General features: G+C 33.7%; 1 protein-coding gene and 1 pseudogene across 1 annotated transcript; both read left to right on the top strand.

The window, feature by feature from the left end:
- The first annotated feature begins 1095 nt into the window (after positions 1–1095).
- Positions 1096–10166, top strand: LOC132163733 (linoleate 13S-lipoxygenase 2-1, chloroplastic-like). Its single transcript, XM_059574101.2, has 9 exons — positions 1096–1564; positions 4214–4482; positions 5000–5237; positions 6907–7233; positions 7325–7410; positions 7941–8051; positions 8133–8434; positions 8527–8793; positions 9297–10166. Exons 1-9 carry the CDS (start codon positions 1216–1218, stop codon positions 10054–10056), a joined length of 2709 nt encoding a protein of 902 aa, XP_059430084.2. The 5' UTR covers positions 1096–1215; the 3' UTR covers positions 10057–10166.
- An 853-nt stretch (positions 10167–11019) lies between these two features.
- On the top strand, positions 11020–11761 carry LOC132163730 (linoleate 13S-lipoxygenase 2-1, chloroplastic pseudogene; annotated as a pseudogene).
- Positions 11762–12869: the final 1108 nt, after the last annotated feature.

Raw genomic sequence — 12869 nt, 5'->3', positions numbered from 1 at the left:
AAATTTTTTTTTTTTTTTCTATCTTTCATTTTCTATTGACTTTTCAATGGGAAAATTAGGAACTGAAGTTGACAAGCTATAACCAAACAAAAATCAAATAAGGAATTCTGAGATGATGATCAATATTATCTGATGACTATTAAATAACAGATCATATGAAATAATATATATATACATATATACGTTATTACCAATGCCCATGGGATGTGTTGTCTTTTGAGGTTATTTTCAAGTCATTTTACCTATTCTTGAACTTGAAAGTTTTTTAAATTACGACATGTTTTTTATTACAACTTTTTACGTTAATTAATTACCATGAGAACATTGAATCACATATGATTTTCCTTTCATCTGGTTGTATAATAAAGCCTTATACGTATTATAAGAAAATTATGAGGATATATTATGCCATTTTCCTTATAATTTGTCTGTTTGTATGGCGGCCGGTGAAGCGTCAAACTAAGAAAATGAGATATGGGCCGGGGATTGAATCATTCTACGGCCACCATTAACTTGATGTTGATATATATATGTATAGTCTTCCAAATGAAAAGTCCTCGTGATTTTATTCCTGCCTAAAATGAAATTTGACCATTCTAAAATTAAGCTTAACTCCTTATTTATCAAACTTTAGTACTCCTCCAAATGAAAAACCCTCATGATTACATCCATGCCTAAAAGACACCAATCCCAAGAGGCCGGAAAACATCCTATGCTTAATATTAAGAGGAGTGAATTAGATAGAGAGAGTATTAGTTTTGTGTGTAAAAAAGGCCATACATTTTTATTTTATTTTATTTTTATATGTAATTAAGACCCTGTACTAGCTTGGCGTGTTTGAATGGTCCCTTATTTATTTATCTCCATGGGGCCGGAAAAAAAAAACAAAGAAGAAAAGAAAAGCCAAATGATTAACCTCATTTTCACTCTTTATTTGTCCCGAATATTCTATTGATAATATCCTTCCAACTCAATGAGGATTTTTAAAAGTCATAAAATAAAGTTTGACAATCAGATCCTAATTTTCCACTGTTTCTCACGTGCAAACGACTAAAGAAAAGCGCGTGAGAAAATCATGCTCATATTTCTCAACGTCCTGTTCTTCATAGCTTACCTGCTCAATCACCCACCATAACTCCTATAAAACCCTAGCAGGGAGCTTCTCTATCCTCCAACCACAACTCAAATATCTCCTTCTCCCCACAAACCAAAAAGATGTTGAAACCACAGCTAAACCACCAGTTGTCGCAGTACTCCACCCAAACCCCCTTCCTGCAACTCAAGCCCTTTATTCATGGCAATGGCAATGCTTCTCTCCCCATCTCATGGCACTCATTCCGAAAAAAGATCAAAAGTGTTCGAGTCGGCTTCACCCCCAGCAACATTAAAGTCGTAGCATGCTCTACTGAGGAATCTAGTACTTCTGTTAAAGCTATTGTAACTGTGAAACTAACCGTTGGTGGCTTCCTCTCAAACCTTGGGTTAGCCGGAGCGATCGATGATATAAAAGACTTACTTGGTCAAAAACTCCAATTGGAGCTTGTTAGCACCGAGCTTGATCCTAGTAAGTTACTGATTCAACAAAATTATACCCCCAACAATTTAACTAATCAAACTTCATTCACCAATCTTTTTAATTAATGTATGTTTTAATTTATCTCATTCAGATTATTAATCCCGCATGCATGCATGCTATATATATATATTTTGTTATTATATTTTAATAATTTCTTGATCATTAAAATATTAAACGATATATATATAGGGTTGGTTAATTTGACACCCTTTTTTAGAAGTTGTGTTTTGGTTTAAAAAAATGTTTTGATATGAGGTAAAAAATGAAGGTACGTAGTTTTGAATTTTTGTTTAAAGTTGTTTGTTAATGTTCTTTTTTTTTTATTTTTTTATTACAAAAAAATGGAAAGGGAGAAGGTGTTAGTTAATCTCTCAATCTTGAAAGGGTTGTAATTTTAATGTTTTACTTTGAACAGATTGAACTAGCTAGCAAGAACTTGATTAATTACTCTCAGAGTAGCTAGCAAGAACTTGATTAATTACTCTCAGAGCATCTCCAGCAGTTGTGGGCTATTTTAACCACTCAAAATCAACTTTTTTTAGTTTTTAGTTACTACTTTTTTACAATGAACTCCAACTGGCTATTTATTTAACAATCTACTTTATATAAATATTGTGTTTTAATCTATTTTTTATTATAGATAGAGGAGAGAGGAGAAAGAAAGAATAAAAAATGTTTAGAAGGTACTACAGTAAACTTTTAAATATGAAAGTTCACTGTAGCAAAGTTTTAAAAAATTGTTATTCTAAAAGGTCTGTTAGAGCACCAAAATTGTTAAATTTAACTTAAAAATTAGTTTAAAACCTTGTTGTAGATGCTAGCTAGATATGGTTTTAAGTCTCATGGAAGTCCTAAAAATTATTGTTCTTGAGAGAGCTAGCAAGATATGGTTTTGAGTCTTCATGTCAACCTAATTATTGAGAAAGGAAAGGATTATTACCTCAAAAAACTCACCCCTCCATCCAAGGAATAGAAGACCATCTCCACCACCTAACACAAAGATTAGATTTCTTTTGTTTTTGTTTTTTTTTTCTCTCGCTGTTTTGGGTCGTGTGCGTACAAGAACATCTCCAACACATAATTAATGTATATTTTATGTCTATCTACGTATGTAGGAGAAAGTACGTGAAAGACGAAGACATATCCCCACCATCCAACTTGCGAATTTTCAAACCAAGGTGTCTAGACATCAGGGTTGGCTCAATGTTTTTTTTGGGATTTTAGGCTAAACTTTAAAATGGGGCGTTATTTTTTTTTAATATTTATATATTAATTAAATAATATTTATTTTAATATTATTATTATATTTAGAATTCTGATTTTTATTAATGTTTACAAAAATAAACACAACAATAAAAAAATAAATTTTTATTTATTTATGAATCAATCCAAGAATCGCACCAAATCTCTGCTAAGTATATGTTCCAAAACTGAAGCACACAATAGGCAAACTAACAAAAAAAAAAAAAAAAAACTTAGAAATATTATCAAGAACCCATTCAAAATTATCAAAAACAATATATATATATACCGTGGCAGTAACTTCCTTATTTGAGTCTTTGATACACCTCTGTTTCAAACAAAACCCACCAAAAAATTTGTCAAAAACCAATACAAAATCCACCAGAAAAATCAAGCACAAAAATAAACATTAAAAACAAAAAAATCTTTTTTTTTAAAAAAAAAAAAATTTTATTATTTTTTTTTATGAATCTTTACATCTTTGATACACCAGTTTCGACAAAACCCACCAAAAAATAAAAAAAAATTGACAAAAACTCATTCAAAATCCACAAGAAAAATCAAGCATAGAAATAAACCTTACCAAAAAAAAAATCAATTTTTTTTAATGAATCCTTACCTAATTGAAACACATGTTTCTCTCTCTCTCTCTCTCTCTCTTCATCTCTCTTCATCAAGTTCTGTTTTGAGTGAAACTAAGGAAAGAGAAAAAAGAAGATAAGAGGAGAGGTTGCCGGTAGTGGAGAAGAAAAGAGAGAAAGAAAAAGAAAGGAAAGAAAATGTGTCGTTAGGTAGAGTTAGAATGATCTTTCAATATTAAATAATTTCGGATGCATAAGTATATAGGCTCTTTTTAAGTATAAAGATATTTGCTTTTTTGGGTTAATTAGTCTTATTTTACCATGGGCTTATTATATTGGAGCCTTATTAAATTGAGGCATTTTTTAAATTACTTATTTATCATGATTAGAAGCCTTAAGTTTTTAGGAAAAAAAAAATAGGCCTAATTAAAAAGAAGGGGGGGAGGGGGGTGCCTTAAATTACAAAAAAAGAAAATTATGAAAAATCTTTTTTGGGCAAAAATTTTTTTTTTAGGCCAAATCCGGAGGCTCTACGTGAGCGCCTCACTCACCTATTGGTCTAGCCGACCCTACTAGACACTGGAATGAGAGAGCATCTTACTGGTCCTTCATATGGTCCCCTGGGATCTTTAGGGAGAGTTGAAAAGGACTATGGTCCCAGTTTGTCCGATGTAAAGAAACAATAAACAGGCTAGCCTAGCTAGCTAGGGCTTCAAGTACCAAGAAAAAAAAAATTAAAAAAAAATGTAATATATATGTATATTTGATTTGGATTAGTGAGTGCCTAATATATATTAATTTGTGTAATTTGAAGGGACGGGATTAGAGAAGAAGACAATTAAAGGGTACGAACAAAAGACTGGCCAAGCTGAGCAGGAAGTGAAATACGAGTTTAGTTTTGAAGTTCCAGCAGATTTCGGGGAGGTTGGGGCCATTTTAGTGGAGAATGAGCGCCAGAAGGAGATTTTCATCAAGGATATTGTCCTCAGTGGCTTCCCTAATGGCCCCGTAAATATCAACTGTAATTCATGGGTTCATTCAAAGAATGACAATCCTCAGAAGAGGGTCTTCTTTGCAAACAAGGTCTGCCTCCTCGATCTTTACTTATTTAATTAATTACCAATAAATTAATATATATACATGCATGCAGTAATCTAAATAAATCGATCTAATTAAGCTTTTATGGAGGTGATTAAATTAACAAAATTTCCCACACGTTTCTGATACAGAAATCCAAAAGGTTTGGGGGCTAAGTTGTAAACGGGGACTTTGTCTTTGCCCACATCCACTAATTAACCTTTATGGTCCAGCAGCCAATTTGTCAATATTTTATTTGATTAGTATCAAAGATTCAAAATTAGTCCCTTTCAAAATGGAATATGTCATCTCAACCACTCATAACTAATCCTTAATTCGAAACAAATTAAATAAGAATCCGTACGAATGGAATTTTACTCTGAATTCAGCCCTTTAACTTAACCAACTTGCAGAATAATCCAAACCATAATTTTATTTTATTTTAAGCCTTTTATATAAATTTTAACAACAATGGAAGTTTAATATATGTTGTTGTCTCTGTTTGTTATGTGTTGTGGAGCAGTCATACTTGCCATCCCAGACACCAAACGGGCTGAGGAGGCTAAGAAAAGAAGAGCTCAAGATTTTGAGAGGCAATGGACAAGGAGAACGCAAGACTTTCGAGAGGGTTTATGATTATGATGTGTATAACGATCTAGGAAATCCTGATAGTAGTGCAGATCTTAAGAGACCGGTACTCGGCGGCAAACAACACCCCTATCCCAGACGTTGCCGAACAGGACGCCCGCGAACCGAAACAGGTATGATTTTTAATACCAAACTACTATTTTATTAAAACATTTAATTAACTATATGTCTTTAAAAACAAATTTCAGGCCGAGGTTATAGTTATATCTTCGTTTAATTGATATGCTCAATCTATTGTCAATTAAATTAAATTAAAAAAAAAAAAAAAAAAAATCTTATTGTATTGAGTAGAGAATACATAATTGATTGTTATTTCATTAATTATGGGATAAGATAGTAATTAATTTTATATAGTCTCTGTGATATTTATTGATCCGTGATAAGCAATTGTGTGGTTCTAAGATAAAGCATTATATGCGTTGTCTGATCTGATGGTGACGTCTGACAACGAAGCCGTACTAGCTTGACCAGACCCAAAATTTTAAAATCAACTTTAATATTTTTATTTTTTACATAATATTAATAATTTTTTATTACTATTCAAATAAAAAAATTATTACAAAACAAAATTTTTTACTTTTTTATACAAAACATTCTTACTTTTTTCTTTCACGTTAATCAAATCTGCTACAGATTCAGCCCATTTCCTAAGTCCACTCATTTGCCAAACATAACCTCTACTTTTATCTCCTCGTAGAGTAGAGATTTACGACTGCCTAGCGTCAGACATTTACAAATTTTTTTTTAAAATTAAAGGAGAATCTAAATTTGAAATATTAGCACTAAATTTGAAACATTAACACCAAATTTAGGATGATTGAATTCTTTTTGAGTAATACCATCCTTAAATGGTTAACTTTTCATCGCTAAATTTTAGTTTTGAATTCAAAAACAAATTTTGAGGCATTAAAAACTAAATATTAACTTATAAAAATTTAACTAATAAAAACAAAAAAAAACAAAATGGGGGAATAGAGAGATTTCTACAAATTTTTTTTAAAAAAAAATAAAGTCACATTAAACTTTAACAAATACTTATCTGACTTTTGACAGCCATATAGCAGGACTTCTCCTCGTATATCACAACTTTCACAACTTACCAATTTATGGACGCGCAATGTGGAAATTTGTTTTGTGCTTTTTGTCACATTGTCGTTCTTTTTTTTTTTCTTTTTCTTTTTTTTTTAATTATAAACTCTCACATCAACGTAAAGTTCTTTTTTTTTTTATTTTTTATTTTTTACTTTTAAAATGAAAGAATAAAGGGAGAAAACTTTCCATACTCATAAAATATTAATTAAAAAAAAAAGGTCTGACATGATAGGGTTGTATTGTGCCATAGGTTTATGTTTTTGTTAAATTATCAGTTGTTTTAAAAATTTAAGTTAATAAAAAGAGATGAATTTAATAATTTAATCAATACTTTAACACTTTTTGTACATGTGAACTCAAACGTGTGTAGAATATTTAATTTAAATAAGGTGAATTGACGGAGTCAAAGTTTAATCTCAGGACCTTTAATTCCGATACCATGCTAAATTACCATTTATTTAAGAAGTTTAAACAAATAAAAAAAAAAGTTAAATTTAATTATTTAATCAATACTTCAACAGTTTTGCATGGCTTTTCAATATCCTAGGGTTCAGGAATAAATAAAAACATATAAAATAACATAAAACAAATAAAATAATGAACAACTGTGTTAATTTGTAATTTTAGGTGTTGATGCATTTTGAAGAAAATGAATGAGAAAGTTAGTATAAACAATTGATTTGCACGCAGATCCATTGTCGGAGAAAAGAAGCAGTAGCGTGTATGTTCCTCGGGATGAGAGCTTCTCGGAAGTAAAACAGCTAACGTTCTCAGTCAAGGCAGTATCCTCGGTGCTACATGCAGTGGTACCGTCGTTAGAGGCGGCGATCATCGACACAGAACTCGGATTTCCATACTTCACGGCGATAGATTCGCTTTTCAACGAGGGGGTTAACTTGCCTCCCCTTAAAAACCAAAACACGCAGTCCCTCCGCAACGTGCTGCCCAGGCTGCTCAAGGCTATCAATGATACACAAGAAAATGTGTTGCGGTTTGAGACACCAGAAACAATGGATAGTGAGATAACTTTACCCTTAAATATATCGTCTCTTTATGCCTTCATCCATCTTCTCTCTAAACGGTAGTTTTTTGGCACACATTTATGCAGGAGACAAATTCTTTTGGTTTAGGGATGCTGAATTTGGTAGGCAGACTCTTGCTGGCCTCAACCCCTACAGCATACAGTTAATCACGGTATGATTTTTGGACAATAATTATGAAAGCAATGAGCACAAGAGCCGAACCAAAATTTCTTCTTGAAACAAGTCACGGCACAAATGAAAGCCCAATCTAACTTTAAAAAGGATAAAATCTAATTTTCAAGCATATATATATATATATATATATATATATATATATATATATATATATATATATATAATGTTCAAATGTAGAGGAGAAGGAGCGGCCATCACCCTTCACACTCATTTCGTATCGGTTAACATGACGTGTTTTATGTGAATTTTTATGTTAGACAGTAATTAAAATAAAAAAGTGTGTGAAATATGTGATAAATAACATTAAACTATAGCGAATGCTTATCTCATGGATTAAATCATTAAGATATTTTTTTTCTTTCTAGCAATATGACCAAAAGAAGTAACCCATCAAAGCGTATATATATGTGTAAACCCATCAAATTATATATATGTGTGTGTGGGGCGGGATTAACTAGGATTAACTTTTTACATAAAATGCCAAAAATCTGCATGAAAATTCTCTAGGAATGGCCATTGAAGAGTAAGCTCGACCCAAAGATTTATGGTTCGCCAGAATCAGCAATCACTACAGAAATGATTCAAAAGGAGATTGGAGGTTTAATGACGGTCAATGAGGTATGTAACATAATATCATACAACTTACATATAAATGGTCCTTTCTCTTTCACACATAAAGTTTGTGTCATTAATTTGTAGGCCATACATCAAAAGAAGTTATTCATTCTAGATTACCATGACCTTTTGTTACCATATGTGAGCAAAGTAAGAGAGATTAAAGGGACAACTTTGTACGGATCAAGGACAGTGTTCTTCCTAACCCCAGGTGGCACCTTAAGGCCACTAGCCATTGAGTTGACTCGGCCACCAATAGATGGGAAGCCTCAGTGGAAAGAGGTTCACATGCCTAGTTGGGATGCTACAGGTATCTGGCTATGGAGGATTGCAAAAGCTCATGTTCTTGCCCATGACTCTGGTTATCACCAACTTGTTAGCCATTGGTACTTACACATGCTCCAATTCACTCCTACTAGTATTAATTCATATATACATTGCTATTAACATGGAAGTTTAATTTCCATATGTTTTGTAGGCTCAGAACTCATTGTGCTACAGAACCTTATATAATTGCAACAAATAGGCAACTCAGTGCGGTGCACCCTATCTATAGACTATTGTACCCTCATTTTCGGTACACTATGGAGATTAATGCTCTTGCTCGAGAAGCACTTATTAATGCAGGAGGGATCATTGAGACCTCATTTGCACCTGGCAAGTACTCCATTGAGTTGAGCTCCGCTGCTTATGACCAGCAGTGGCAATTCAACTTACAGGCATTGCCAGCTGACTTAATTAACAGGTGATTTCGTAACTAAATTTTGTTTGAGCAAGTTGTTAAATCAACGTTTATCCTAAAAATTGATTAAATTTAATCATTTCATTAATACTTTAGCATTTTACTTCACTTATGGGTTTAAACTTCTCTTTAATAAGTGGTACATGTTAGAATATATGAGAAATAATGATGATTGAATTACCCTAAATGAGGGATTTGATTAGAATTAGATTGGATTCGAACGTTGTCTCTTGTACACAATCATATTAAGTAATAAAACCACAATATAGCCCTGTATGTAGGTATCTATCCTAATGGATTCGAAAATTATTTGTCTCTGTTTTCTTTTATTCTGCTATTCTCCTTATATATATTTCCACAGCTTTATGAATTTTTTTGGCTTTTAACATTTTGAATATTTAACTGAAATTGAGTGAATTGACAAAGACAACCTTCGAACTAAAGATATTGTCTCGAAATTAACACACATATATGTTCATTAACTTGTTGATTTTGCTACCTGCCAGGGGAATGGCAGTTGAAGATCCAACTGCTCCACATGGCCTAAAGCTCACAATTGAGGATTACCCATTTGCCAATGACGGCCTCCTCCTTTGGGACAATATCAAAGAGTGGGTGAGTGACTATGTCAACCACTATTACCCCAACCCAAGCCTCATAGAGTCTGATCAAGAGCTACAACAATGGTGGACAGAAATCCGAACAGTAGGCCACGCCGACAAAAAAGACGAACCTTGGTGGCCGGTTCTCAAGACCCCAAAAGACCTTATCGAAATCATCACAACGATTGTATGGGTGACATCTGGACACCATGCAGCCGTAAACTTTGGACAATACACTTATGCTGGTTATTTCCCTAACCGGCCTACCATTGCTAGAACCAACATGCCCACTGAAGATCCTTCTGAAGAATTTTGGAAAAACTTCTTGCTAAAGCCCGAAGGTGCACTCTTACAATGCTTCCCTTCACAAATTCAAGCGACAAGAGTGATGGCTGTTTTGGACATCCTATCAAATCATTCTCCGGACGAGGAGTATCTGGGGGATGTAATAGAGCCTGCATGGGCTGAAAATCCGATCATTAAGGGGTCCTTTGAACGGTTTAACGGGAGGTTACTTGAGCTTGAAGGTACTATTGATGAGAGGAATGCAAACAAGGATTTGAAGAACAGAACCGGAGCTGGGGTTTTGTCGTATGAGCTTTTGAAGCCATTTTCGAAGCCTGGAGTGACTGGAAAGGGAGTTCCCTATAGCATTTCCATTTGAAGTTGAAATGTGTATTTCAAGAAGGTAGATGATCATATGGCAAATTAGGATAAATAAGAGCAAGGAATATTGCTAGAAACTTCAATGGGATGAGCCAGATGATCTTTTTTCTTTTCAATAGCAAGAATTGAATCCGAAAAGATTTTACAACAACGAAAACTTACAAAAATCATTAATTAATTAATAGGACAGCAAACAGCGATTGCTATGGTCGTTGATCATGAAAAAGAAGAGATCACAAGTGACAGAAATACTTTTTGAAATTTCTGTTGCATAAAATTCAAGCCTCTTTAATTTTCTTCTAATGAATCCATATACACAAAAGTCATATTATTAACACTACAAGGAATTCAAACTCTTCGCAAAAATTTGCAATTCCATATAATTGGTACACTATATATATATATATATATATATATATATATATATATATATATATATATATGATGAGAAGTGTCAATTTCCTTCGTTATATCAACTAATCAAAAATAGCAAGCTAGTTTTGTCCTTCTAAATGTAGTGCAGAACTTTGTTATGGTGGCCGGAAATGGACTCGTGCGGTTGTACTGCTCAAGTCCACGTGATAAAGTCCTTTACTCGGACATATCTTTCAACAATAGGATAAGTCAAATTGGAGCTGTATGGTTCACAAATTTTCCTTGTCATGATCATGTGAGGTTATGTATGATTTGATTGGAGGTTTTGGTTCCTTTATACCTCTCAATAATTTCATAGAATCATCGGGAGTTGTGATTTTTAGAGTGACTCAGCTGAATGATAAATAGAACTGATATTTGATCTGAAAACTCACCTACAAAGAAATCCTGATGATAAATTGGTTTGTCTCAAGATCAAATAATCTACAAATATTAGTAAATTTAATTACTTAATTAATAGTACTATGGCTTATCATTGTGTCCAAACTAACTACCATATCAATTGTTTTTGCAATTGTGTAGGGGAATGGTTGTTGAGGATCCAACTGCTCCTCATGGACTAAAGCTAACAATTAAAGACTACCCCTTTGCAATGATGGGATACCATCGAATTACGGGTCACTGATTATGTTAAGCACTACTACCCAAACCCTTGCCTTGTAGAGTTTGATCAAGAGCTCCAAGCATGGTGGACAGAAATTCGAACGGTCGGCCATGCCGACAAGAAGGACGAACCCTGGTGGCCGGTCCTCAAAACCCCCAAAGACCTAATTGGCATCATCACAACAATCGTATGGGTCACTTTTGGTCACCATGCAGCCATGAACTTCAGACAATACGCTTACGCGGGTTATTTTCCTAACCGGCCTACCATTGCCAGAACCAGCATGCCCACAGAAGACCCTACTGAAGAAGAATGGAAAAAGTTCATGAAAAAACCTGCACTTGCACTCTTGAAATGTTTCCCTTCACAACTTCAAGCAACAAGAATAATGGCTGTTTTGGACATATTGTCTAATCATTCACCGGACGAGGAGTACCTTGGAGAGAAGATGGAGCCCTCATGGGCTGAAGATCCGGCCATAAAGATGGCTTTTGAACGGTTTAATGGGAGATTGAAAGAGCTTGAACGCATTATCGATGAAAGGAATGGAAGCAATGATTTCAAGAATAGAGTAGGAGCTGGGATTGTGCCGTATGAGCTTTTAAAGCCATTTTCGCAGCCGGAGGTGACCGGAAAAGGAATTCCATATAGCATCTCCATTTGAATTTGAAATGTGTTTTTATAGTTTCAAACTCGGTGGTGCCCAATGAGGAAAAAAAAAAATTGAACATATGCTTCCATACCTTAAAAATATTCAAATGCTTGAATCACAATGGTGATCATTGTCGTGTGTGTCTAGGAAAGGTTCAAAACTAAGATCTATCATAATCCAACACCTTGCTTGTCACTTGTTGTTTGGAATAATGCCCTCTAAAAATCTAATTTGTTGACATTTCTTAATTTTAATAAACGTTGTTTTACTATTTGAGATTTGTTTTGGGCATAATGTTATTCATTTGATGAATATATATAGATCTATGGTTATATTTAATACAATTTAAATGCATACAATGAGATTGGTGCACATAAAACATAAAATCATAGGCTAATTACAACTATAAGATAAATGTTCTCAGTTAGTGATATAATTGGTAAATATTTTATCTAATAATACTAGAATATGTTGATCAAGATGGTTTGTTTTAATGATGACATGGTGAACCATTGTGAGAAAAATATTAAAAATATTGTCATTAAATATTTTCTCACGTCCCTTAATAGTAGTGCTCCTAATTCTGAGAGATTAGTGAACTAAAAGGAATGTGTTGATTACTTTAATTGGCAAGTGAGTAAAATCATTGTTGATTGAATCTTAGCATGTTGGGCAATTACATTGAATCTATTGGGAATATTTATTCTCAAGACGGAATCCATAATCTTTTTTCTTCTGAGTTAGATTTGATGGACCTAGTTATTCAAATTCCAAACCCGGTGTTGATACAGTTGACCGCACCTCGGTAAACTGGGCATGAATACCTGCAAACACAAAAACAAACTCGAGTGACTTGATGCGAATGCCAGCTGAGGGCACTCCAATACCTAAATTAGAAGGATGATTTTGGAGAGGATAGGAAGCAAGAGAATGAGAAAGGAAGAGAATGCACACCTCGGGTTTGATACCTTTTTATAGGTCTATCGTTGGTAAGGAAAGCAAGTTTGATATGGCAAGCATCATACTATTGAAAGTATGCGGGAGATAGATTGCTAAGTTGGGGTATGGCAGGGGATATGAAGTGCTTATCTTGTCACCATACTATTGAAAGTAGGGAGCA

Source organism: Corylus avellana, chromosome 8 (genome assembly GCF_965113065.1).
Source record: "Corylus avellana chromosome 8, dhCorAvel1.hap1.2, whole genome shotgun sequence".
NCBI classification, from domain to species: Eukaryota; Viridiplantae; Streptophyta; class Magnoliopsida; order Fagales; family Betulaceae; genus Corylus; species Corylus avellana.
Note: the sequence above shows the minus strand (reverse complement) of the source record. Positions and strands in the feature narration are given on the sequence as shown.